Source organism: Hippocampus zosterae, chromosome 10, assembly GCF_025434085.1.
Source record: "Hippocampus zosterae strain Florida chromosome 10, ASM2543408v3, whole genome shotgun sequence".
In the NCBI taxonomy this organism is placed as follows: Eukaryota; Metazoa; Chordata; class Actinopteri; order Syngnathiformes; family Syngnathidae; genus Hippocampus; species Hippocampus zosterae.
Genome location: NC_067460.1, coordinates 21117783 through 21142174, shown reverse-complemented (window position 1 = coordinate 21142174; position 24392 = coordinate 21117783). Strand labels below are relative to the sequence as shown.

Sequence of the window (24392 nt, the reverse complement as noted above, 5' to 3'; positions counted from 1 at the left end):
CTCCATGAGGTTTTTATCATTGCCTGATGAACCATTTTTTTATTCTATATTCCTTCATGGGGGATGAGTTCATTAGCAGTTTAATGGCATTATGTGTAATTAATTGAAATGACAGGGAAGTGCTCACATGGCGTAATTATGAAGGTGATGGCTCTAAACTTCTTCCGGCACTCAAATAAAGAAAAGCACTTCCTGTTCTGCAATGTGGAACAGAAAGTGCATCATGCAGGGGTGTCAAGCTCATTTTTGTCGCAGGCCACATTGTAGTGACCATTTCCCTTGGAGGGCCGTCATGACTGTGAAACCATGTAAACAAGTCAACTACTGTAATGAGGGTTTCGGTAACAAGAACATGCGAACAATATCGCACTTATTTATTACATGTAAGAAGTTGAAATTTTGGTCCAGATTTTAGTAATCATCGTTGAAGTTGACATTTTTGATTTGCTTTCGCACGCCACGTAAAATCATGTGGCGGGCCAGATCTGGCACCCGGGCCTTGATTTGGACACCTTTGGCATAGTAGGTGAATTCTCGCGGTTTGAAAGGTTTGATTTTTCACTTGTAAAAATCAACAGCAAAAAAGAAACGGACACTTTGGGTTTTCAGTGATGTGCGATGATGATCGTTTTATAATAACCCATTAAATCAGAGGGTGCAATGGGCTAATTAAATATATCTGATATAAAATACTTCAGTGACCCACCACCAGAGACCATTTGATTTCGAACTCCCATGTTCTCGGTTTCGGGTCTAATATGGAGTTATTTCTGAGGAAAATATGGGTCACCACTGCAAAGGTGTTATTTTTAAACTTCAGCCCCCCTTTTAGCCAGCATCTGAGCCACAAGAAAGTCGTCAAGCAGCCTTGATTTTCGAGGGAGATTTGTTTTACTTTGAGGTGTCTGTTTGACTCACTTCCTCCTGAGATGTCAAACAATACCCAAGATAGAGACAAGGCATTGTGGCTGGCGTTGGTCCAACAGAATGAGACACAATGCGCTTGATGAAGCTCGTAGTGGATAGCCTCCCTCATGGCATAATGAAGACGAAATGTCTCACTTGGATGCTTTCATAGTGCCGCACCTCACTGGGCCAAACTGTAATTAGTTTCCAGGTTCCATGTTCCAATCTTCGATGTGGCTATATTTGGAATGCTGAGACACTCCTCATATTTGTTCTGGAGTTTAACTCGGTCATTAATATGGTTCTGGTGACTGACCACATCTTAGCACAAGGGAGAAATGATATAGGAATAATCACTTTTAGGGCGGCCCTATTGACGCGTGCATCAAGATGACTTTTCCACTTGACCTCTTTTCCATTTCACGGTTTGACACGGCTACTATTCAGTATTCTGCCACTTTTCTGGGCTTATAAGATATCCAGTTAGCTCCTTGACTTGACCGCATTATGACATGGCCACTGGCTGTTTCGATTCCATCTATGCAACAAACTTTGCTAGTTTGAGGGGAATGGGAAAAGTGTGAATGATTTGTGAATATCCGATAACAAGGTGCATCCAAATGCTTTATTTTGAAACGGTGAAGCTTTCCCCATTGGAGGGGAAAACAGGAAATTAGAAATGTACCGTTGGCTGGATTTGTTTTCTCCTGCATTCCAGACCTCATCTGTTGTGCTTGAACGATGCTCTCTGGTCGCGCAATCGAAGCCCATTTATCTGAGCACCTTCACTTCTCATCGTTTTCTTTTTTGTCCTGTCACATTTTGAGTAATTTGCGCAAAAGTCATTTTCACTTCAAGAAGCATCACTCACGTTGAACCTGGAAAACAATGACCCTTCAAGCACATTTCTCATGTTTATCATGTTCAGACTATTTCGCGAGAGACTAAAGAAAAGCCAACACACAGCCTGTTTGTCACAAACAGCAAGTGGCATCGCATATTCCGCCACAGTGGCCAGATATGTAAAATGGGTTTCTGCATGCATGATGCCGGTGATCTGCAAGTAAAATGACCCTGGCAAGCAAAGTTATCCTAAGTAAGGGAAGTATTTCATGAATTTAAAAAGGTTGATGTGCGATTGCACCATTGTTGCTGCAATCATGATTCATTTAGTGGACTTTCTGTGTCACCGTGATTGCAACTGCCGCAATAGTGATGCTTTTCATCCATCAATCCATCCATCCATCCATTTTCCGAACCGTTTGATCCTCACTAGGGTCACGGGGGGTGCTGGAGCCTATCCCAGCCGTCTTTGGGCAGTAGGCGGGGGACACCCTGAATGAGTTGCCAGCCAATCGCAGGGCACACAGAGACGAACAACCATCCACGCCCAAACTCACACCCAGGGACAATTTAGAGTGTTCAATCAGCCTGCCATGCATGTTTTTTGGAATGTGGGAGGAAACCGGAGCACCCGGAGAAAACCCACGGAGGCCCGGGGAGAACATGCAAACTCCACACAGGGAGGCCGGAGCTGGAATCGAACACGGTACCTCTGCACTGTGAAGCCGACGTGCTAACCACTGGACTACCAGGCCGCCCTGATGCTTTTCAATTACAGTAATTAAAGTACAGTGGAACTAAAGTGGGACAGAGACATGCGGTGAGGATGTCTGCCCCATAGTCTTACAATTTGCTGTTTAATTCACAGCCAGGAGCACTTTGGTTGGTTTTGGCATGTTTCAAATTTTACCCTTCAAGTTTAAATATGTTGGCGGCGCGGTAGCCCAGCGGTTAGCACGTTGGCTTCACAGTGCAGAGGTACCGGGTTCGATTCCAGCTCCGGCCTCCCTGTGTGGAGTTTGCATGTTCTCCCCGGGCCTGCGTGGGTTTTCCCCGGGTGCTCCGGTTTCCTCCCACATTCCAAAAACATGCCTGGCAGGCTGATTGAACACTCTAAATTGTCCCTAGGTGTGAGTGTGAGCGCGGATGGTTGTTCGTCTCTTTGTGCCCGGCAACCGATTCAGGGTGTCCCCCGCCTACTGCCCGGAGACAGCTGGGATGGGCTCCAGCACCCCCCGCGACCCTCGTGAGGATCAAGCGGTATGGAAGATGAATGAATGAATGACTGAAGTTTAAATATGAGCAGCAGTTCACTTGTTTTAACACGTGTCTAACAGTTAAGTATGCACACAAATAACACATCTGGGGTGTAACTATACTGTATGTGATGTTTTGCGATACCGCTTTGTCATTCAAGTGACAACTGAGTCCAGTTGTTTTTGTCTGTGAATCTAATTATAGATTAATTGAGATTAACTGCGCTAAATGGCCCCTTTGGTTTTCCTCCCTTGATTGGGATGCTTGCATTGTTGCTGACGATCTTCTTTTTATATTGATTCTGGAAAGGAGTTTTGTTCGCATTGGGCAAGCGGGCGATCTATCACCATGCCATCTTTTGCCATCGTACCTTCGCTCGTTGTACTCAGTGGCTGTCTGTTGGAGCTCTTTAAAGACGACGAAGCGACTGCGAGAAGCGAGCGCCGTGTCCTAAGGAAGGAAGCTTGTCTTCCAAAAGAATTACCATAACCCTAGCACGCCTGCTATCCTCCAGGCATGTTGCTCTACCGCTCTCTCTCCCTAACATGTTTGCAGTGGCCGACAGCCATGTGTGTGTGTGTGTATATTTACTATTATTAGGAAGTGAACTGCTGCAAGGTATGGAACATGCCAGGAAGGGCAGCTATTTATAACAGCTGGTGCTGGGCCTTGATCCTTGCTTCCCCCTCTCTTATGCATTGTTACCTCCGTCATAGAGCTTATGTTTTGTCTTGTTACCCAGCCATTGGTGCCATGTTGGTTTGTGTGTATGTTGTGGCAACAATTCTTGCTTCATAACCGATAGACCTTAAACATATTTTTAGATCATCTTGAAAATGTAGTGAGAAAAGACACATTTTTAGTTAAGGCTTGTTTGTTTTTCAGTGTCTGGCAGGAGTGGAGGGCGTTCCGTACTGAGCAGCACCTGACACGAATCAGGCCTCCTTACTGGCTGCCTATACGTACTCTGCTTCACAGACAATTGGCTGTTGGATTATTAAGCCTTGCTCATGAGTTTGCGCTTCATTTTTCTAGATGTTCTTGATTTTTGCCTCATAGTTCATTGTGTTTTTCGTCATTATGTTTTCATTACTGTGCCATTTTGGTTTTGTATTCTTGTCTTTTGGATTCTCTTCTCCTTTTAGTTGACAAGCAAATGTTTTCTCATTCCTTTTGGTTTGTTTCGCACTCTCCTGGATTTTTTGTTATCAGCATCATGAATTGCTTTGTCGATCTTGCGTTTTGTTCAGAAACCTTTTCAAAGAAATATAGGTCAAATTATTTGTGAATCATTGTATCGATTTATTTAATATTTAACACAATGTTCCAACTTCAGTGGAATTGCGTTTAGAATTTACTTGTTTAAAACTTCTTGTGTGAGAATCATTAAATGGAGCCCAGTTATCCACCTACACCACAGAAGCTGACTCTACGTTGAGCGGACCGGTTCAGTCATGCATAAATGGCAACTACCGCCACAAGGCATGTCAAAAAATAAAAATAAATAAACTGTTTAACCTTATCTTATCAGACTACATTCCGAAAACTACATTTGAACATTGAATAGAGGCACCCCATAAAATAACGCATCTGCATTAACAGCATATTACTGTGAATAGTTGGTGAATATTGTAGGAGTATCCCCATTTTATGCACACTGCCACATCAGAACCTTTACACATTCTTCAACATTACATAAATATCCAATAGAGACCAGAATTTTATGCAGTACATTAAATCGATTTGTTTTGTGTTCAGCAGTCTTGGCTCTCAATGCCATAATGAGCTGCTTGATATTTAGTGGGTGGTCGTTCTGACTAAAACAAAGTGACAGCTGCATGCTAGCTTGTAATTTCTTTCCTGCGAAACCCAACTTCGGTGTCCAAGCTCATTAAATGTGAGAATGTGTCACAAGCTCTATTTTATTGTTCAGGATACATTGGTGTTGAGCGCATAACACCTACAGTCGAATGCACAATGCAATCATGTCTGTACAAAGCATGACATTGCAGTGCCATGTGCTTCTTCAACACAACTGTGGACGTTCAGATCAAAGCTATTCTATAACAGGGGTAGGTAACTCCGGTTCCTCAAGAGCCATATCCTGCCTTTTTCAGATCTCTCTCTGCTTAAACACCCCTGATTCAAAATACCAGCTCAACAGCAAGCTCTGTAGAAACACGAAACAATCATGAGCAATTGAATAATGTGTGTTGGAGCATGGCAAGGTCGAAAACAGGCACGATATGGCTCTTGAGGAACCGGAGTTCCCTACTCCATACACAGAAGACCATAATCTCAGAAATATGTTTGCGTGTGAAATAAACGCATTCTGTTCGATTTCTGTGAGGCTAGCATATTTGAATAAATGGAAACACCGAACTATTTTTGTTGCAAGAGGTTGGAGACAATCTTTATTTCCAGTAGCTGCAATGCAACCCAGATGATGTAGGGACAGGTAGCTGCGTTTGATTGTGTTCATAAATGCACCTTTCTGGAGTGTCTGCATCAACTCAGTCGGCTTGATAGCGTCCACAGAGTAGATGTCACATTCCCTGATCCAGACATGATTTACACTTGAGACTCACACACCGCTATTATCATATTCATTACCTGTGTTATTGGAAACTGCAGATGCAAGTCGGTCCATCTACCTCTCATGCAGAGAAGCCTTCCCTGGAGACCAGCAGTTACTCTCGCTTTTCTATCATGCTTGTTAATTTCTCTTTTTTTTTTTTAATTTCTCTCAGGGCAGCCCGGTAGTCCAGTGGTTAGCACGTCGGCTTCACAGTGCAGAGGTATCGGGTTCGATTCCAGCTCCGGCCTCCCTGTGTGGAGTTTGCATGTTCTCCCCGGGCCTGCGTGGGTTTTCTCCGGGTGCTCCGGTTTCCTCCCACATTCCAAAAACATGCGTGGCAGGCTGATTGAACACTCTAAATTGTCCCTAGTTGTGAGTGTGAGTGCGAATGGTTGTTCGTTTCTGTGTGCCCTGCGATTGGCTGGCAACCGATTAAGGGTGTCCCCCGCCTACTGCCCGAAGACAGCTGGGATAGGCTCCAGCACCCCCCGCGACCCTAGTGAGGATCAAGCGGCTCGGAAGATGAATGAATGAATGAATGAATAATTTCTCTCATTGCAACTCACTCTGCACCGAGCTGTGACTGGTGGTGCACAAGGCAAAACCCCATCTGAACAACTTCAGACCACCAGGAACAAAAGTGGTCAGCGAGGAGGGAGGCAGATATTCATGACAGACATATGAAAAGAACCTCCAAACCCTTGAGCTGAAGTCATTCTGATTTCCCTTAAATGGCCAGAAGGGATGAAATCCGTTTGCACTTACATGAGAAAAGACTGATCCACCGAGATCTTTTTCCCACTCCAGTGAGAGATGAAGCCTGTTATTTGGCTGAAAGTTAAGGACACAGGTGGGGATGTATTATGCTGAGCGTTTGTCCTTGGCACATTACTTTACTTTAGAAAAATGTCAAGGCCCCCCATCCAACAAAGATGTCACAAATTGTATACATTCATTCATTCATTCATCTTCCTAACCGCTTGATCCTCACTAGGGTCGCGGGGGGTGCTGGAGCCTATCCCAGCTGTCTCCGGGCAGTAGGCGGGGGACACCCTGAATCGGTTGCCAGCCAATCGCAGGGCACACAGAGACGAACAACCATCCACGCTCACACTCACACCTAGGGACAATTTAGAATGTTCAATCAGCCTGCCACGCATGTTTTTGGAATGTGGGAGGAAACCGGAGCACCCGGAGAAAACCCACGCAGGCCCGGGGAGAACATGCAAACTCCACACAGGGAGGCCGGAGCTGGAATTGAACCCCACTGGACTACCGGGCCGCCAAATTGTATACATATATGATATTATGATAACCTCATCTTCATTTTTTACTTATTCGTTAATTTACGCATTAAGTGAAATTAGATTGAGATTGGTTGGTGTCCAGTTAGGGTGTGCGGTACAAAGCCATTTTCCGATCCGCTTTATGCCCACAATGGTCACGCAAGGGTCCTGGATCGATCGCAGGCGATCGCAGGGCACACACAGACGAACAACAAAGTCTTAGCCTGCTTGGGTCACACAGATGCACATTCGCATCAATTGGCCGGGAATCAAGTCGGCTGTGTTCACTCCCACAACGGCCCCATCATCCTCACTGAGCCCGTCTACAAATTCCTAAAGAAAGACTCGATCCATGCGCGCATTTAGACTGCACTTTGCTTTAGACTTGTGCTGGGCACGAAAATAAGGAACTTAGTGTCCAAAAAAGTAAAAACAAAACAAAATGTAGGTAAAAGATATCCGACTCTCATTTTTCTTTCAATCATGCACTGCGTCGCGTTGAATCATGTCACAGGCAATAAAATGACAGTGAAGTGAAGAAGTGAAATTTCCCGCTGCGCACTTGATTTCTCACAGCACACAATGTTCTCCTGACGCAGTGATTGAAAATCACCGCTACTCAACGCTTTTGTCAAATAAAAACGATAACATTAAATTAATATTTGCTTGAGAGGGTCCTACAGCTCTTTTGAATAACACGCAAATGTTGGCTCATATACAGTTGCTGACTTTCGAGAGTTGCTCTCTCATATTTGACTGGCCATCGCTTCAGGGTGTGGTCCAGCTTTCTTCCTATGACAGCGGCGGTGGGCTCCACCCTCCTGAGCATAATAAACAATATGGAAAATGTATGGATGTTATGTTATTTTCTGTGTTCGAGTTTTGATGTAAAGCTGGAGATTAATATTATTATTACATTATGCCTAATGTCATTTTCTTCATGAAATAATATGGTCACTGCACTGAGACTGAGGCAATAACTGTATGCATCACTGACATTTCATCAGGGTAACTCCCTGAGATCTTTATTAAAAAAGAAAAACATTAAACGCCCATGCACAGTCTGATGTGCGTCACATGGTCCATAATGCCCAATAGGGACCACCTTACTTTGTGTTGAATTTTTCATTCCTTGTCATTCTTTCTTGCCTAGGACTTGTCAAAGAAATGATCATGCTTCAGTGGCGGCTGCATCGGTCACGCCTCAGCACGTAGGTCCGGAAAATTGGCTGGGTTTTAGTATAGTCCCCAGCTTTCGGTGTAGAAAAAAACTGTGACCAGTACTGATTCCGCCCCCCCCCCCCCCCTCCTGCCTCACCTCCCTTCAATTTTAAAAAGGATTTGCTCATGAAAGTACCTGTTAAAACCCTATTACCACATTCTCCCCCCAAAAAACGTTACCGCAATATGGAAGAGAAATCAAGATAAACATGGAAGGATATTTCATAATTGACTTTGAGAGCATGTTGATATGCCTTTTTCCTGTCACCGGTGTGTAATTGGCTATGTATAACATTAGGCCTCCACCATAATAGATCATTTCATGCCTAGAAATTGAAATAAAGTGATATGCTTGGTGAGAATAATACATGCAATGACATATTTGACCTTGAAAGCTCTGCTGCCTATGAGTTCCTTCGGGGCCCGGGGAAGCATCTTTCAGTCATTTAGCAGACAAATGAAACTGCTTTGTTGAAGGACAAGAGCACCCGTGAACACAGTTTCATTTTGGAACAAAAGTCCTGGGCTATGTACTAATTTAACAAGAAGAATTCAACAAAGAAAAAGGCAATGGTATTCCCTCAAAGAGAAGCTGTCCTTTGAAATGACAACATTGTGAAGCAGCCTTGTCATGTTTTTTTCCACCCTGCTAAGTAAACCATTGTCAATGGAAGCGTTCAAAACCGACAAAGGAAGCTCTCCTTCCCTTGATAGGTAGGCAGACAAAAAAATGTCTGCTTTGCTCTGCAAAAAATATCAAGCTACATTTTTAATGCATGCGTGGCTCTTTAAGGGAGCATCTTCTCCCGTTTGTACGTAATTTTGACAACCAACTACATGACTACATAAATGTAGCCATTCGGACATAGGAGACCGGTTCATCAAGTAAAGGGCAGTGCCAGAAATAACGGATGGAATGAACTCTAAAACCAAACACCTTCAGAAACATATTGTCTGTCCACCCTGTCTTCTGTGTCAATCAACTTGTCTTTGTTTTCCTAACAAGCAAGATCACAAACTTCCCACCCCTCTGTTGAGAAACCTGAAGAGGGAAAGCAATCAAGAACAAAGAAGGCCTTAACTTTACGTTTTGAATCAGAGACAAATCATCGACTTTTCTTGATTCTGTGTGTGTAAAATCCCCTTTCCCTGCTAAGCAGCTGGAGCCACGAGAATAGTCACACAGATCCAAGCTTGACAAGCTTCTAACATGTCGGGCATACCAATCAGCGCATTGTGCTGTGTGATAAATCAGCAGCTAAGATTAACACTAGTGACCCATATAAGATAACTACTCACAAAGCGTTATGGGTGTGTGGCTTTCGGGGAACTTCGGGATGAACATTAAGTGCACTACAGTATAACCTGTAATAGCTGATTATTAATTACATAATTAACAGCTATCATTTTACCTTCGCTAAATTTTTCAACGCGGCGTTACTCCGCACACCTCACTAATTTGCTGCATTCTTGTTACCAAATTGCCAGATGGGGAGAGCGGAACCTCTGCGCTCCGAACGCGTCTGCCTGTTTTCATGCCGAGCCAACGGGTGCCTGTCTATCAAAATCGGCCTCTAATTAACTCCACTCAGGATGCAGAAAGATGTCAGAGCTAAAAGAGGATTTTATATTATTACTATTATTATTGTTATGTTTTCATTATCGAAGTATTCTCGTATTTACATTCAAGTGGTTTACATGTTAACTACTCTATTTCATATCAATGCCCCCCCCCAAAAAAAAAAGAAAGGCCATGTACTAGGTCCATGTTATTTTTGTTTTTTCTTTTAATTAGGAGAGTCACTATAGTTGTCTGATACTCCATTAAAAAAAAGGCGTATGTAGAGGTGCTACTGCATCAGAATGAGTTGTTGGAATTAGTAGGGTTGGAATGTTTCCTTTACTAATCCAATCTGTTCGTCTTTTCCTGTGTCTCAAAATTTAATTAACCTTTATCAGGTCTGACAGCTTAGTCACTGACTTGCCTAGAACAGAGTTATGCTTCTCTTTCATTTATAAGGGAATGACATTGCATTAAAATGTAGAGAGCAGGGAAATTTATCTTGCCTGGCTGGGAGCTCAGCATCCCTGAGACCTCTGATCCTGGGCTTGCCCCTGACTGGAACATTGGATAATTGGACTCATTGGATTAGATAGATCTCATGATTTATCCATGGACAAAAGTTCGGTTTCTATTTTGCGCAATGTGCTTATTGTATGAATGTCTTATCTTGTGTGCTAGTTTTCAATTTCCTGTATCCACTATTATTGCTGAAATGATGCAGATTTCGGCAGTGTGTGGCCAATAAAGGTTATCGAATCGTATCAAATCTTCTCTTATTTTATCAAATCTAATCAGTCATGGTAAATTTCAAAGAACTGAAAGTACAGTAGCTAACTTTTAGCGGGTAGTGCAAGTGGTGGGTACCAGAGACAAACCACAAGAAAGCACACTCAAATTGCAAGTACACAAGTAGATGTCACAACAAAAACCAAGATGGGAACATTGGGCATTGACAAAGAAGTTTAGTTCAATAGATGTGTACTGTAAATTATTTTTCTTGATTGGTATTTGTGTATTTTGCTATAATTGCGTGGTGTTCAGATCGAAGTCTATATAAGGTGTGTTATTCATTGGCACAATTTGATTTCATCTTTCCAAAGGTGTGAATTTAATTGTGGATTGTTGTTGGGCTCGTTATGCTCTATGATGGGCCATTAAGAAAATAATAATAAGAAAACCTTTATTAGTCTCGCAATGGAGAAATTCCCAATTCACAGCAGCAAAGTTATGCAAGGAAGAAGTAGAACAACAAAATATAGGAGCTGCTGGAAAGGCAGCCACTCTCGCGGCGCCATTTTGAAGGCAAAATAACAAAAAGAACACAACACAACACAACACACAGGACACAGACAATCTTCACCACTTTTCTGCATACACTTTGTTGTCTGAAGCAGTTATAGATGAAAGAGGAGAGGATCAAAGTGTCCTTTCACCAGTGGATCAGAGATGCCATGCTGAAAATGTGCACATGTCTGCTACAAGCTAAGTTTTGAAAGCAAACAACAAAGCTGTAGCGTCCATTGACGAAAAGAGATTAGTTCACTTCTCCTGTCCCACGTAATCCGCTTCAAACTCCAAGCCGCGACTCCCAGTTCCAAATGCTAACGCTTCTTACTTACTACTCGGGCGCCATCTTGACTTCAAAGTCATTAGTCCTCGGTCCAGTCCAGGGTCTACTATGACTCTCACCCAAAGGTGGCTCTCGATCATCTGTGACCCTGAAAAGGATCCATAAATTAATGGTTGGATGGTGTCGGTCTTGTTAGTTTCAGTACTTGGATGTCTTGATGTCGACCAGGCAATCACATTTCATTAAAAATCAATGTAACTTTTATTTCGAAAGCTACATGTTCACAACGATTCACCATTTTCCAACTCCCGCTCGTATTGAGGCGATGCATTCTAATGCGTTGGAAATTGCATTCCAACATGATTGATCTGTTTATCCTGCATGGACCTCAGGCACAATTTAACATGATCACCATTCCCAAAGACAGTCATGTAATTTAAAATAGACAACGATCAGTCATACGGAATATCCTGGTGGGTTTGGTTTACTCAACCATTTGCTCTCACTTGACTTGAGGAATTCATTCACTTGCTGAACTGCTCAATCATCCCATCTCAGCTCATCATTGGCCAACTCACCCCCGACACATCCCCAACTATGCGCTGCTGGTTTCTTGAATGCAATTCAGTCAGGCCTCATCTCTCATCAGAGCACGTTAACATGTTTCTAAAGCCTCATCCCTCCCTACCTCATGTTCCAGAAGAAACATTCATGAATAAATTGAGGAGGAACATCCACTTTTGAACTTGCTGGGCTTTGCAGTACAAGAGGGCGAGTGCTGCGCTCAGTGGATCATGTGGAACAGGACATGACAGGAAGTTGTCTAAAATGGGGGGGAAAGCTCCTTTTCTTTCTTCAAGAACAGCAAAAATGATTGTCGAAAAATGTTTTTCATCTTGCATGCAATTTTGCCAATGCGTCATTTGAGAGCAATGCTGCGCATGGCAATATTCCATTGTGATCATACCTTCAGTGGTACAATTGTAAAAAGTACAACAACATTTCAGGGTGTTTGCATTTGGCAGTCCTGAAATAGTGCTTTCACTCGGGAAAATGGTGGGTGGGTGGTTTATGGTCAAATTAGCCAGTGATGGCTTCGATATAATAAGAAAAACTGCAATGAGCTCTTTGGGGTCTAAAATGAGCAGGAGATAACATTTGCACCCTCGGAAATGCGCCACTGACTTGATGACGCGTTGAAGTTGTCGGATGGTGGGGGCAGTGGGTGTCGGTGATGTATGTGTCCATGCATTTCATTGTTTTTCCACATTCTGTGCTCTGCTTCCACCAGTAGAAGCAGCAACACAGACCGCCAAGCAAGACAGAAGAGGAAACGGCCAAATACCAGCATTTACTTCGCGATGAGACACATCTGTCCCTAAAATTAGCCGACGGATTGACGGATGGGTTTTTTTCTACATTTGACACAGCTGCGGGTTGGCCACTGCCAATATCTTTTTGTTCACGTTTTGGTGCAGAACACAGGCCGCAGCTTCATTTGCTTCATGTGCAAATGTTGTGTTTGTAACTGCATTTGAGATCTTAAAAGAATATTTGAAAAAAAAAGGTTTCTCTTTCTTAAATAACGTGATTACATTAGAATATCCTTTGAGCACACTTTGGTATCATGAGATATAATTAGGTCATTTAGATTCTAGAACAATTCATTTGCAGCTCAATGTGACAACCCACGCTTGCTTCTTAATAAAAAATATTCACACAGTAATATTTCATTAAGGCCCATTGTGGTCCGTGTGACTGTGTATAAAGCTGCCATCTTCCAAGAGACAGGAAAATAAGAACCTTGACCAGAATTAATTTGTCATTTTGGCTTGATGAGCATCTGACGCTGTGAATCACTTTTGGTGGTCGGAGAGGAGGAAGCTTCATCACTAGCCCATAAAAAAACATCCAATTTGAATCTATGCAAGCCAAGTGGTCAACGCTGCATCAAGATGCTCGCCATAAATCTCTTGGGGGGGGGGGGGGGGGGCGCGCCCTCTCTCACATCAAATTATACGGGATCCGTGAGCCATGAAACACGAACGGTGACACATCATGCTGGCGCCTAAAAATAGTGAAGGCCTGAACAAAACATTTTTCTTCCACATCCACGTTGCTCCTCAAGAATCCTTTTAACTATCCATTTCTCATTCCCTGAGGCCATTGAAACGAGGTGGCCGAGGCCGGGCATCCTAATGTGCTTTGCGCGTCGTTTGGATCGCGGATCAACAAATCGGTAACACTGGATGAAGTGCTCGTACTCTTCTCAGCCCACACGTCTAAAGTGTGTCTTGTTGCTGCAATCACAATTGGCAATCCACGTAAACGTCACAAAGCAGGAATGGGGTTACACCGGGTACTCTGATTCCAAAGAAATGTTAATCAGAGACTCTAAAGTGGCGTGAATGTGAATGGTTGTTTGTCTATTTTTGCCCTGCAGTTGGCTGTCTACCAATTCAGGATGTATCCTGCCTCTGATATGGGATAGGCTCCAGGACGACCGCAACCCTAGTCAGGGTAAATGATTCCAAAAAATGAAGAAATAAACGTCATGGTAAACTGTAAGTAAACATGAGCAAGGCCTAAACATTGGCTTTTGTCATGTAGGGGTGGGGTGGCCGTTGTGAAATTGTGAAAGGACATTAAATAAATGATCGGAAAATAACATACTGTGTGCACCTTGTCAAACCAAAAGTAGATAATCTCAAAGAAATTCGACCAGACAGTGTCGTTTCGTCTCTCTGCAATCGCTCTTCTTTTTTTTTTTTTCATCACATATCATCATGTTAAGGTTTTGCCGACCTTAGGGCAGTTTGATTCCATCTTACAAGCAAGGAGGAAAATGATGCTGAAGAAAATTGTCTTAACTGTAGCCAGTGAAGTTTAGTCATTATGTGAGGTTGCGGATTCAAATTCAAATCGAAACCTCAGAAAGCTCAGTCAGTATTTACCTCAGTAAATATACTGTATATATATATATATTTTTAATGTAACCATGAAACCATGCCTCATTTTTAATGTCATAAAAATGAAGATATATTATCAGTGCAGATAGAAATAAATGGGGGGGGATGATCGTGTTGTGTTAGGAGAAAGAGCGGTTTTCACACCGGTGACTTTTGAGAGCCCTGCGGTATAAATATCAGCCATCTGTGTTGCCATCTGCATTGGGGTGCTATAGCATACACTAAGGCCAAGCCACCAAATATAGACAGGTTGCCTCTCATGGCACCAACTGGACCGCAAGTGATATATGCAGCTCAACGACAATGATCTACAATCAACAATGGGCTGGTGTCATATTTTGTCTCCACCTGCCATCGGTTTTCACAAAAGCGGCGTCATCTTTTAAAAGAGCGGTCATGATGCAACGTGTGCAGTTTCATTGGCAAGACTTTGTCTAGCCTTGTCCTTTCTAACCTAATCTAATCCGAACTTTTCCCTGATGAAATCTTGACCAAATATTTTAGACAATAAAGAGAAAAAAAAAAGCATGCATGGAATATATTATTTCTCCTCTGTATGGAGACTTAAGGGACACCCATATATTCATTCTTCCTCTATTATTAATTATCTTTACTTTCTTCATGTTGTACTGAGCAGCCATGTCATGAGAGTCTGCTGCTTTTCGGGAAACACTGAAAATCCAATTTTCATTTGCTTTTGTTGTTGTTGGTTTTTTTTTTGTCAGAACTTTCATAAGGAAAAATGTCTTAAAAGGAGCCATCCATCATCTTTTTGACATTACTTCTCAAGTAGCGGTGTTGCTTTACGACGCTTTGATACGGATTTTCTGATATGACTTTTTTAAATCCACAGAAAAAATAAAACAAGGAGAAGGAAAAAAAAAACACCGTGGAGTGTGCCGTCAGTCGTCCACAGGACCGAAGACACCACTTTGCTGCATCTTATCTTCCTCTTGCACCTTAAATTATGTTGCGTATTTGTCGCTCTGTCTCCCATCAAGTGATGTCTGTGTGCATGTTGCTCTCTGTGCTTTGTGAGTGAGTGCACGCGAGACCTTGTTTCAAGCTATCTAGTTATTGGAACGGAAAGAGCGGAAGGAATGGAGGAAGGCTGGTGCTGAGGCTGACGAGCAACTCTTGAGGGGGGGGGGGGGGGGGAGAGAAAGAGAGAGAGAGAGGGAAACGGAGGAGAGGCCACCGGGGAGTGAGAAGCCTTTTGTCATTTCTGTCGATTGTTGGGAAACTGTAGAGGAGGATTCATTTCTTTCAAGTCTCAGAGTAGAAAAACTTTCTCTACTTGGATGAGACTATTTTCATTAGACCCCTTTTTTTTTCATCTCGTTAAAATCTTGAACCAAGAGTTGATGGAGGTAGTGTCGGACACATAAATGTGTACTTTTTTTTTTTTTTTTTTTTTTTGCAGGGCAAATGTCAGATCACATAATCCCCATTATAAATAAAATGAACCACGCAACCAGTTTTCTAGCGGATGTATTCAAATGTCTTTAATCACAAAAATGCGTCATTGCTGCCTGAAAACTATAAATAGCCCTGGAGAATATTTAGAGCGTTTTGAAATTAGAACATGCAGCATTTCATGATTGATCTTCTCTGATTTACATGACTGAAAAAGTTAAACAACCCCCCACCCCCCACAAAAATACATATACTATATGCATATATATTATTTATTTATTAACAAGCAATTTGTTATTCTTATAATTGTATTGTTTGGCGTTGGACTCAGCATGACTTAGAGTTGTTCTTGATTTTACTGTCTGGTGCTTTCTACCGCCTTTATTACCGATTTGTCTTACTGTTTATTGTGCTATGTTAAATCGATGCATGTACAGCACTTTGTATGCAGCGATGGCTGTTTTGAAAGTGCTCTATAAATACTCTTGACTTGACTTGACAATTTAGTATGCATATTGTCAGTTACGAAGAATAAATGCCAAAGTCATATTTCAATTTTTGAGGAATCCCCACCTAGGCTCGAGCACCCCGACGCGGCACCTCGTGAGGGATTAGAAAATGGAAATGGATGGGAGGTATTGTTTTGAAGTTCCATTTTTCACAATGCCCCAACTTAATTGGAATGACTATAGCAGGGGTGCCCAAACTTTTTGGATCGAAGATCTACTTTTTGATCAACTAACCTCACGGGATCTACCCTTACCGGCGCGCGCATGCACACACACACACACAAATTTAAGATTTTCCTGCTTTATTTTATTTTTTAAATATTTTTTTAGTGAAAATGAGACTGATTAGTGTGCAGTGTATATTAACACAAAAATATATATTACTAACATGTACAAAGACACACAAATGGTTGTTTGTTTTTTTTCTTCTCGACACTCCTCGGTTCTACTTGGTACCTCTCTTAGATCTACCGGTAGATCAGGATCTACCTAATGGGCACGACCGGACTATAGTATAATTATTTTCCACCGCCACAATCGGCTCAAATAATCAGCATATTGTTGCAATTGCCATCTGACATTGTCAATTGGTACTGAGGGTTATTATCTGCAAAAACCGCGACTAACTTCGATTTGAATTGCAAAGCCACTACAGCGAATTATATTTCAAGCCGAAAAACAGTCAAGCGGGAAATCCATTGTTGTGCACGATGCTGTGTAAGAGAAGTTCAGACTCTAGAGGTCTCCATCCTTCAGCAGCATCATCCACCTTTTCGCCCTCCTCCTCCTCCGCCTCCTCCTCCTCCTCGCTGGTATTTTGTGCAGCGGAGGAGCCCAAAGGAGGAGAGCCTCGTGTGAGGAGGAGACCGAGTAGACCCCGCACACGACACGTCCCACGCCACAGCAGCTTTCTGGTTGCCGTAGATAGAGAGAGAGAGGGAGGGAGGAACTTTGATCCGAGGCCAAGTGTGTGTTTTTGCCACGAGAACGATGATCTCCCCGTGTCAACGTTTTGGTGCTTTTTTACTGACATTCGCTCTCGTCTCAATCGTCATTCGCGCGTGAATGAGGCGCGGCGTCCTCAGCGCATTGTTTCCACCTCCCTTTTGTTTTGGGATTTCCAGCCGCGATGTCTGCAACGTTTCGCTATTTTTTTCTGGGTAAGTCGCTTCACCTTCCTAGTGTGTGCGTGCGTGCGTGTGTGTGTGTGCGTGTGTTTTTAAAAACAAAATACACGGGCAATTAACAAGACAAAGGCAACGGGGGGAACATTCTCCTCGTGCATGACGTGAGATGATGCCAATCATTTCTTTCTGTATCCTAAAAGAGTCCTTCACAAACACATCTGGCACCAGCCAAATGATGTCACCGAAAATATAAATAATTCTTTTCTTTTGTTCGTCGACCCCTCTTCGTCCAGAGCAAGTACATATACAGTACGTCTGTTTGAGTGACGGGAACGCAATTAGTGGAGAACCTTAAAAAGTTAGCTGGACTAGTCTTTTGTCAATTTGATTTTGTTGAAATGACATTGGATTTTTATTCGCTAAAGGTTAATTAGGCTTGCGTATTTTGGGCATACAGGCGTGCCATTTGATGTAGTTTGAACCCCCATTTTTCCCCAGACAGAAAAAAAAATCAAACATTTATTGAGATAGGGACTGTTTTATGCCACTAACAGTTTGGGGATATACTTCATGATAATAATCACAAAAAGCATTCGGCAAATTCCAGTCTCTTTGTTCATTCTCGCGGCACTGTAGCTGCATTTTTTATATTTTTTTTTAAATACCAACACAGTGTTCATGGACACTACTCCTGATTGTAGTAATGCACCAAGAAGACGCATATCCAGCAGGCTCCGAACTCAATTAAGGACTCTTTAATTCCACTATGACTCCTCTGGCTGGGACTTAATGTAAGCCCAGTGAGACATGGTGTACAAAAACTGACTTCCAGTAAGATGTCTCCTACCTCCTCCTGCTTCTCTTTCATCACCTGCAGTCAAATGAGAAGAAAGACCCAATTTGGGAATTGGTGTGATTTAAACCTAGAAGTATGCAGTAAGAAGTGTATAAACAAGCCGGGGTTTCTTTGCTCATGCAAAAGTTTGGAATCCCCTGAGTGCTTTCTGTTAGACCGCCGAAGCTCTGCAGGCTTGTTTTGTCTGGTCAGACTCCAAAACTCTTGTTGAAGTGTTGGGACACCTGCAGTTTGGAGAGGAGTCAATAGACTGCGGGCGTTGTGTTTAACATTTCATATCTTTTGTTTAGGTGTACAGAGAATGCTTTGTTTGTGCTCCATGGGGATTTTGTTTTTAAATTGATGTTGTTAATTATGTATAATTATGGATATACTGCAAATGTATTGTGCTCAGTTACTCGCAATGGACGCAATCTGGGTGTGTTCCCAAATCACTTTTGAGATTTGAAGAGATAAAGAGGAGCTAATATTGAAGGGAATAGAAATGCACACTTGGTGATATGCTGAGGTGTAGGAACATTTTTGCACTTTTAGATGTCAAATTCCCATGACACGGTGCTCCCAAATGTCCAGTGGAGCTGGTTGCTAAGACTGCACATTAACTGCAGCAGCTGACTCTGCTGTCGTCTTTGCATACGAGCACATTTTTTGGTTTACCTCATCACGCCTGGTGTGTTTTGGCTATTAGGGGATTTTAGCTCGACTTAACAATGATCAACATAACGGTAAGAAGAAAACTGAGCATTCCCTGAGGATGCCTGCCATCGAATGTTTACAACACTGTGCACTATTCTTAAATAACAATGTGCAAGAAAATAGAATAAACAAATATAACAGTCATTTCCAAAGTCACAATTAGAGGTTAAACTATATAGTCGTAACATAACACCATTTTTTTGGACATTTTTTTTTCATCCCTGAGAATCACAATTGGCGTTTTTACCATTTTCTTTCAAGACCATGTATCGATATTGTAATACTTTGCGTGTGACATAACATTACATGCGATAACAATTTTTTAAAACAATATCAAATCACAATGGACAGTTTGCACAATGCATTTGGCGTTCGATGCGACAATGCATCAAAACGTCTGCTGTGGGACACTTTAGCACAACAACAAATCAAAAAATCACAAAAAGAAATAACGAAACAAAAAAAAAGGTCATTGCAAATACAAATCGAAAAACCACAAAAACAATACATCGCACAAAAGCAATTCAAATGACAAAGTCTTGTAATTATTATTATTATATTCTATTTTTAGAATAATTTACAAGACTTAAGACAGAATTGTCACCATAATAAACTTGAAACATTATGAACATAAACTAAAACTGGTGGGGATATTACAAGCAACGCATTTTTTAAGTCCTGTCAACACACCAGTTTAGTGTCACAACCCGCGACAACTTTTGTCTCCTATTTTTATCTTCTTTTTTCCCAGGCAGGCCCTTCCACTCCTAAATTTTACAAGCCGACAACGTACAATAAAGTTTCACCCTACTTTATGTCTATTGCATTTAATAATGTCAGCCAAAATATCGTTTTTCCTGACTGAAATGATCTATCAAACGATATAAAGGCTAGCTGTTTTTGCTGCGACTTAAAAAAAAATGGTCCCACTACCAGCTTAAAGGCATTTAAAGATTAACTAAGAGGCCGCGCAAGGAGAGGAAGTGTGATTGTAAAACAATCAATTTTCCAATTTTCATTAATCACGTCTCTTTCCTTTTCTATTTGGCTTTCGCCTTACAAGTAGCCGAATTTCCTGAAGTTCATATCCGTTGCCGATGTAATTTCCACTGGTGCCATTATAGATAATCACTTGCAATTAATTGCCACAGCGGGCTCCATAATTCCCGTTTGTATTTTGGCGAATGAAAAATGAGAAACAAGGTCAAAGCAAGTAACTCTACCCGCTGGAAGGCTTGACTCACACAGGTAAAGTGGACCGACAATGGAGTGGCCATCTGTCCTCCAGCGATTGATTGGGAATGAGGGTACGACTCTCCAAGACATCATAAAAAACTTGGCACGAATATAATTCCCAAGAATGAGATGCGTGTGTCAATCTTTTAAGGCAGGGGTGTCCAAACTTTTTGCCAACGGGGGCCAGATTTTATGTGGTAAAATGTCGGGGGGTCGACCTTGGCTGACATTCTTTACATTGGACAACAATATTGTTCAACAAATTTTAGTGAGCCAGTCTGTTTAACATTTCCATTTTTATTTTAATTTCAACAATCTTAAGAATTTCTTTTGGTTCATTTGAAACAGGTATATCACATGCAACTGCTTATTCACTTGACTTTTTCTTAAACAGAAGTCTCCTGAGTGCAAATTGATTGATTTGAAACATAAATTGTATCACCATGACTTTTCAATAGTCACAAAACCTTTGACTCGAATAACGGGGAAATGAACAAGCAATACACATATCCACAACTGCAAGGATCATTTGAAATATGACATATCAGTCAATATAAACACGGAGTGATGTCTTGTTAACTCGTGAGTGATGCCCTCTAGTGTCTAAATGCTATTACTCATTTAGTGAATGCTACGAGACCTCAGTCAATGCAACACGTGTTCCATTGCGCCCAACCTGCGGGCCAGACGGCACTGATTTTATGACAGGGGCCGAGGGCCGGATGAAATTCGACCGCGGGCCGGATTTGGCCCCCGGGCCGGACTTTGGACATGCCTGTTTTAAGGAGATCCAGCGCCTGCAAACACGGGGCTGTGGTCTGGTGGTAGAATACTGGCCTGGGAAGTTCTTGCATGACACTTGGAGAAGATGGCGGTGTCAAGGCACACAGCTTGTGTTCAATGGAGATGAGCAGAGCAGTGACTACAAACAGCAAATTTTGTCCCCATTCTATATTTAGCATGTCTGCAGGGCCAGGCCGAGGATATATCAGAAATGGGAAGATGACAGAAGCCTCCTGAGCCAGAGGTTATGAAGTGACTTCTTGATGTGTTTGCGTCTGAATCACACACACACACACACACACACCGACATCTGACATTTCCCCAATACCGCAGCTAGATACCAAGCATTAGGGGTATGTTTTGATATCGTGTTGATCATTTCAAGTCGGTCACTGCCATGCTCGTTATGTGCTGAATATGCTTTGAAAAATTGCCACGAGGTGTGGAATTTGCCAGATAGGTTCCAGGGGACTGGCACTGTAAGATATTTAAAGAATTTCTCAGTCAGGTGGCGAGTTAAATGGAAATGGAATGAACCTTCGTATCGGGTTGCAGTTGCGTAAACCCTCAAATGGCTTCCACTCTCACTTTAATTGACAGGTGCAATTAATTTGCACTTGATGATGCAGAGGCAAATCTCTCTCACACACACGCATACACACACATGCGATGAATGGACAATGCAAATCATCCCAAGCCTGCAGTGCAATAGGAGGAACCAGGCAACAGCAGTGATTACAAATTGCACCTACTAGTTGCAAGGCAGGGCGGCCCGGTAGTTCAGTGGTTAGCACGTCGGATTCACAGTGCAGAGGTACCGGGTTCGATTCCAGCTCCGACCTCCCTGTGTGGAGTTTGCATGTTATCCCCCGGCCTGCGTGGGTTTTCTCCGGGTGCTCCGGTTTCCTCCCACATTCCAAAAACATGCATGGTAGGCTGATTGGACGCTCTAAATTGTCCCTAGGTGTGAGCGTGAGTGCGAATGGTTGTTTGTCTCTGTGTGCCCTGCGATTGGCTGGCAACTGATCCAGTGTGTCCCCCGCCTACTGCCCGAAGACGGCTGGGATAGGCTCCAGCACCCCCCGCGACCCTAGTGAGGATTAAGCGGTCCAGAAAATGGATGGATGGATGGATGGATAGTTGCAAGGCTTTATGCCCCTTTTTTTCTCAACCAAAGGCCTTTTTAAATGTTTCAGTGATGGTGGTGCTTTTAGTCCAAAGGTCTGTCATCTTTATTCTATAGTTGCAAGCCGACTGCCATGATTAGAATCCTTGTAAGTAGAAATGTAACTCTTGTTCAGTTAGTGTTTTTATTTGAGCAAGCTGAAAGTCACGCCACGTTTATTTTTTTGAGAGCAGCCGTAGACGCGGGATGAGAGATGAAAGGTCACGACAGTAGCGTGAGTGTATAGTGAGTTTGTCGTCTCTGCATACAGGCTTGTTTTGGACATTTTCCAACCATTTCTTTTTACTGGTGACACCCCACCGCCCCCCCATCACCACCATCCCCACCCCTCTCTCAAAGTTATTCCAATTCCTCATTCATGTTGGCCTGTTGCCACTCACTGTGTAAAACACAAGAAAACATGCATTAACAGAGCTGCTTTACTGTTATGTGTCTGACTGATAAACTTGCCAGGCTTTTTCATACTTCACTCGGAAAATGACTGCCAGATTACTCTGAAACGTAAGAACGGGAAGAACTGCCTATTTCACTTCACTGCTAATCTTTGACAGATGTTCTGGAGAGACTTGCATTCACATCAAACGAGCCGCATGTGGGGAGGCCACACATGACGTCAACTCACTAGAATGCTCTTATGCTGTACAACAACAATTCAGGAAAGCTCGTTAAAACATTATCTATATATCTACATATATAGATATATAGATATATACATATATATCTCATCTCATCTCATCTTCCGTACCGCTTGATCCTCACTAGGGTCGCGGGGGGTGCTGGAGCCCATCCCAGCTGTCTCAGGGCAGTAGGCGGGGGACACCCTGAATCGGTTGCCAGCTAATCGCAGGGCACACAGAGACAAACAACCATTTGCACTCACACTCACACCTAGGGACAATTTAGAGTGTTCAATCAGCCTGCCATGCACATTTTTGGAATGTGGGAGGAAACCGGAGCACCCGGAGAAAACCCACGCAATTGCCCGGGGAGAACATGCAAACTCCACACAGGGAGGCCGGAGCTGGAATCGAACCCGGTACCTCTGCACTGTGAAGCCGACGTGCTAACCACTGGACTACCGGGCCGCCCTACATATATATCTATATCTATATCTATATAGATATAGATATAGATATAGATATAGATATAGATATAGATATAGATATATATGTAGATACATAGATAGATAGATAGATAGATATGAATATGGAGAGGCTTCATTGAACACCAAAATCTAATCCAGACCAAGAATTTCCCATCATTGACAACATAAAAGTCAATCTAGCAGATAAGTCTAGTAAAGACAAATACATTTTTTACTCGACAGCAACTTGTCATGTCGTCACGTTCAAGTTTCACTTCATCATGCAATGTTTTGTTAATTACAGCTTTTGGTAGAATCAGACACCGCATACACACGTTCATAATTTGGTTTCATTCGCCATTGCAAGTTCCGAGGCGAATAAGTTAAATTTGAGTGCACATGTCCCGTTAACAGCCATATAGAAATATAGGCCCCCGGTTCCATATAAGCTTTATAGACCCGGACAGTCCCTCCAAAGGGAGGCATTTTGATTTATTTGCAGTAGGGAATGAATAGCCATGAAAGTCAATGGAGCAAATGCAAATACAGCTTTCTTTTTTCTTGAAATAAAAAAAAAAGGGGGGAGGTCATCTGCTCGATAGCATAAAAAATGGAAAGGGGCAATTTAGATTTTTTCATGCCACCACCCCGTGGCAATGCTTGTCACAGACTGACTGTAAAATTACTACTACCACGACCACTAGCGCAACTTGTAGCAAAAGTTGTTGTTGCTGTTGAAGAAGTAATAACTGCTGTTATTACACAAACTAATTTATCGAGAGATGATGCCGAAGTCTCCGGGAGAATTCGCCCTCCACCGTGTTTGCACAGTTCCCTGTGGTTAGGCAACAAAAAGCACCACTCGTGCATTCAGCGAACGTCAATTAGAAATAAAACCAATGAAACAAACAAACAAAATCATGTTATTGCATTCCTGTCGTGTCAACCATGAGGTTATGCCGCGCACTCAACATGTTTCAAAGTAAAAATGTATTGTTGTGTTGTTACTACATTAATCAAGGTCTATTGATTGTTTTATGAAAGCGATACGAAGATCAAATCACAAATAAACGCCGGTTGAACGCCAATGCAGTCTGTGAAGCAGAGCGCGGAAATTGTCTTGTACTGATTCATCCCGCCGTGGTTTTGCCCCCAGTTATTGACATTGCAGTAAACAACATTCACTTCGGGCATTAGGCAGGGGACACCCAGAACTGGTTTGCGAGCTACTCGCAGGTAACACGTAGACGACCAACCATTCGCACTCACAATCACACCTAGGGACAATTTTGAGCAGGGGTGTCA

The 24392-nt window shown here is 42.6% G+C and overlaps 1 protein-coding gene and 1 long non-coding RNA gene across 3 annotated transcripts in view; one reads left to right on the top strand and one right to left on the bottom strand.

Moving 5' to 3' along the window:
* Positions 1-24392, bottom strand: part of LOC127609034 (uncharacterized) — a 137681-nt gene that overhangs the window by 44802 nt on the left and 68487 nt on the right. Inside the window, exon 1 of one of the 2 annotated variants that reach the window (XR_007964459.1) lies at positions 2982-3003. The exons of the other annotated variant lie outside the window; for it this stretch is intronic. This is a non-coding gene — a long non-coding RNA (uncharacterized LOC127609034). Of the gene's footprint in view, positions 1-2981; positions 3004-24392 lie in introns of those variants that run through there. 2 annotated transcript variants of the gene reach the window in all.
* The window catches only part of clmpb (CXADR like membrane protein b), a 66666-nt gene continuing 59223 nt past the window's right edge, over positions 16950-24392 (top strand). The window contains exon 1 of the mRNA XM_052078565.1: positions 16950-17279. Within this exon, the coding sequence (XP_051934525.1) occupies positions 17249-17279 (31 nt within the window). The 5' untranslated portion in view covers positions 16950-17248. The remainder of the gene's footprint in view (positions 17280-24392) is intronic.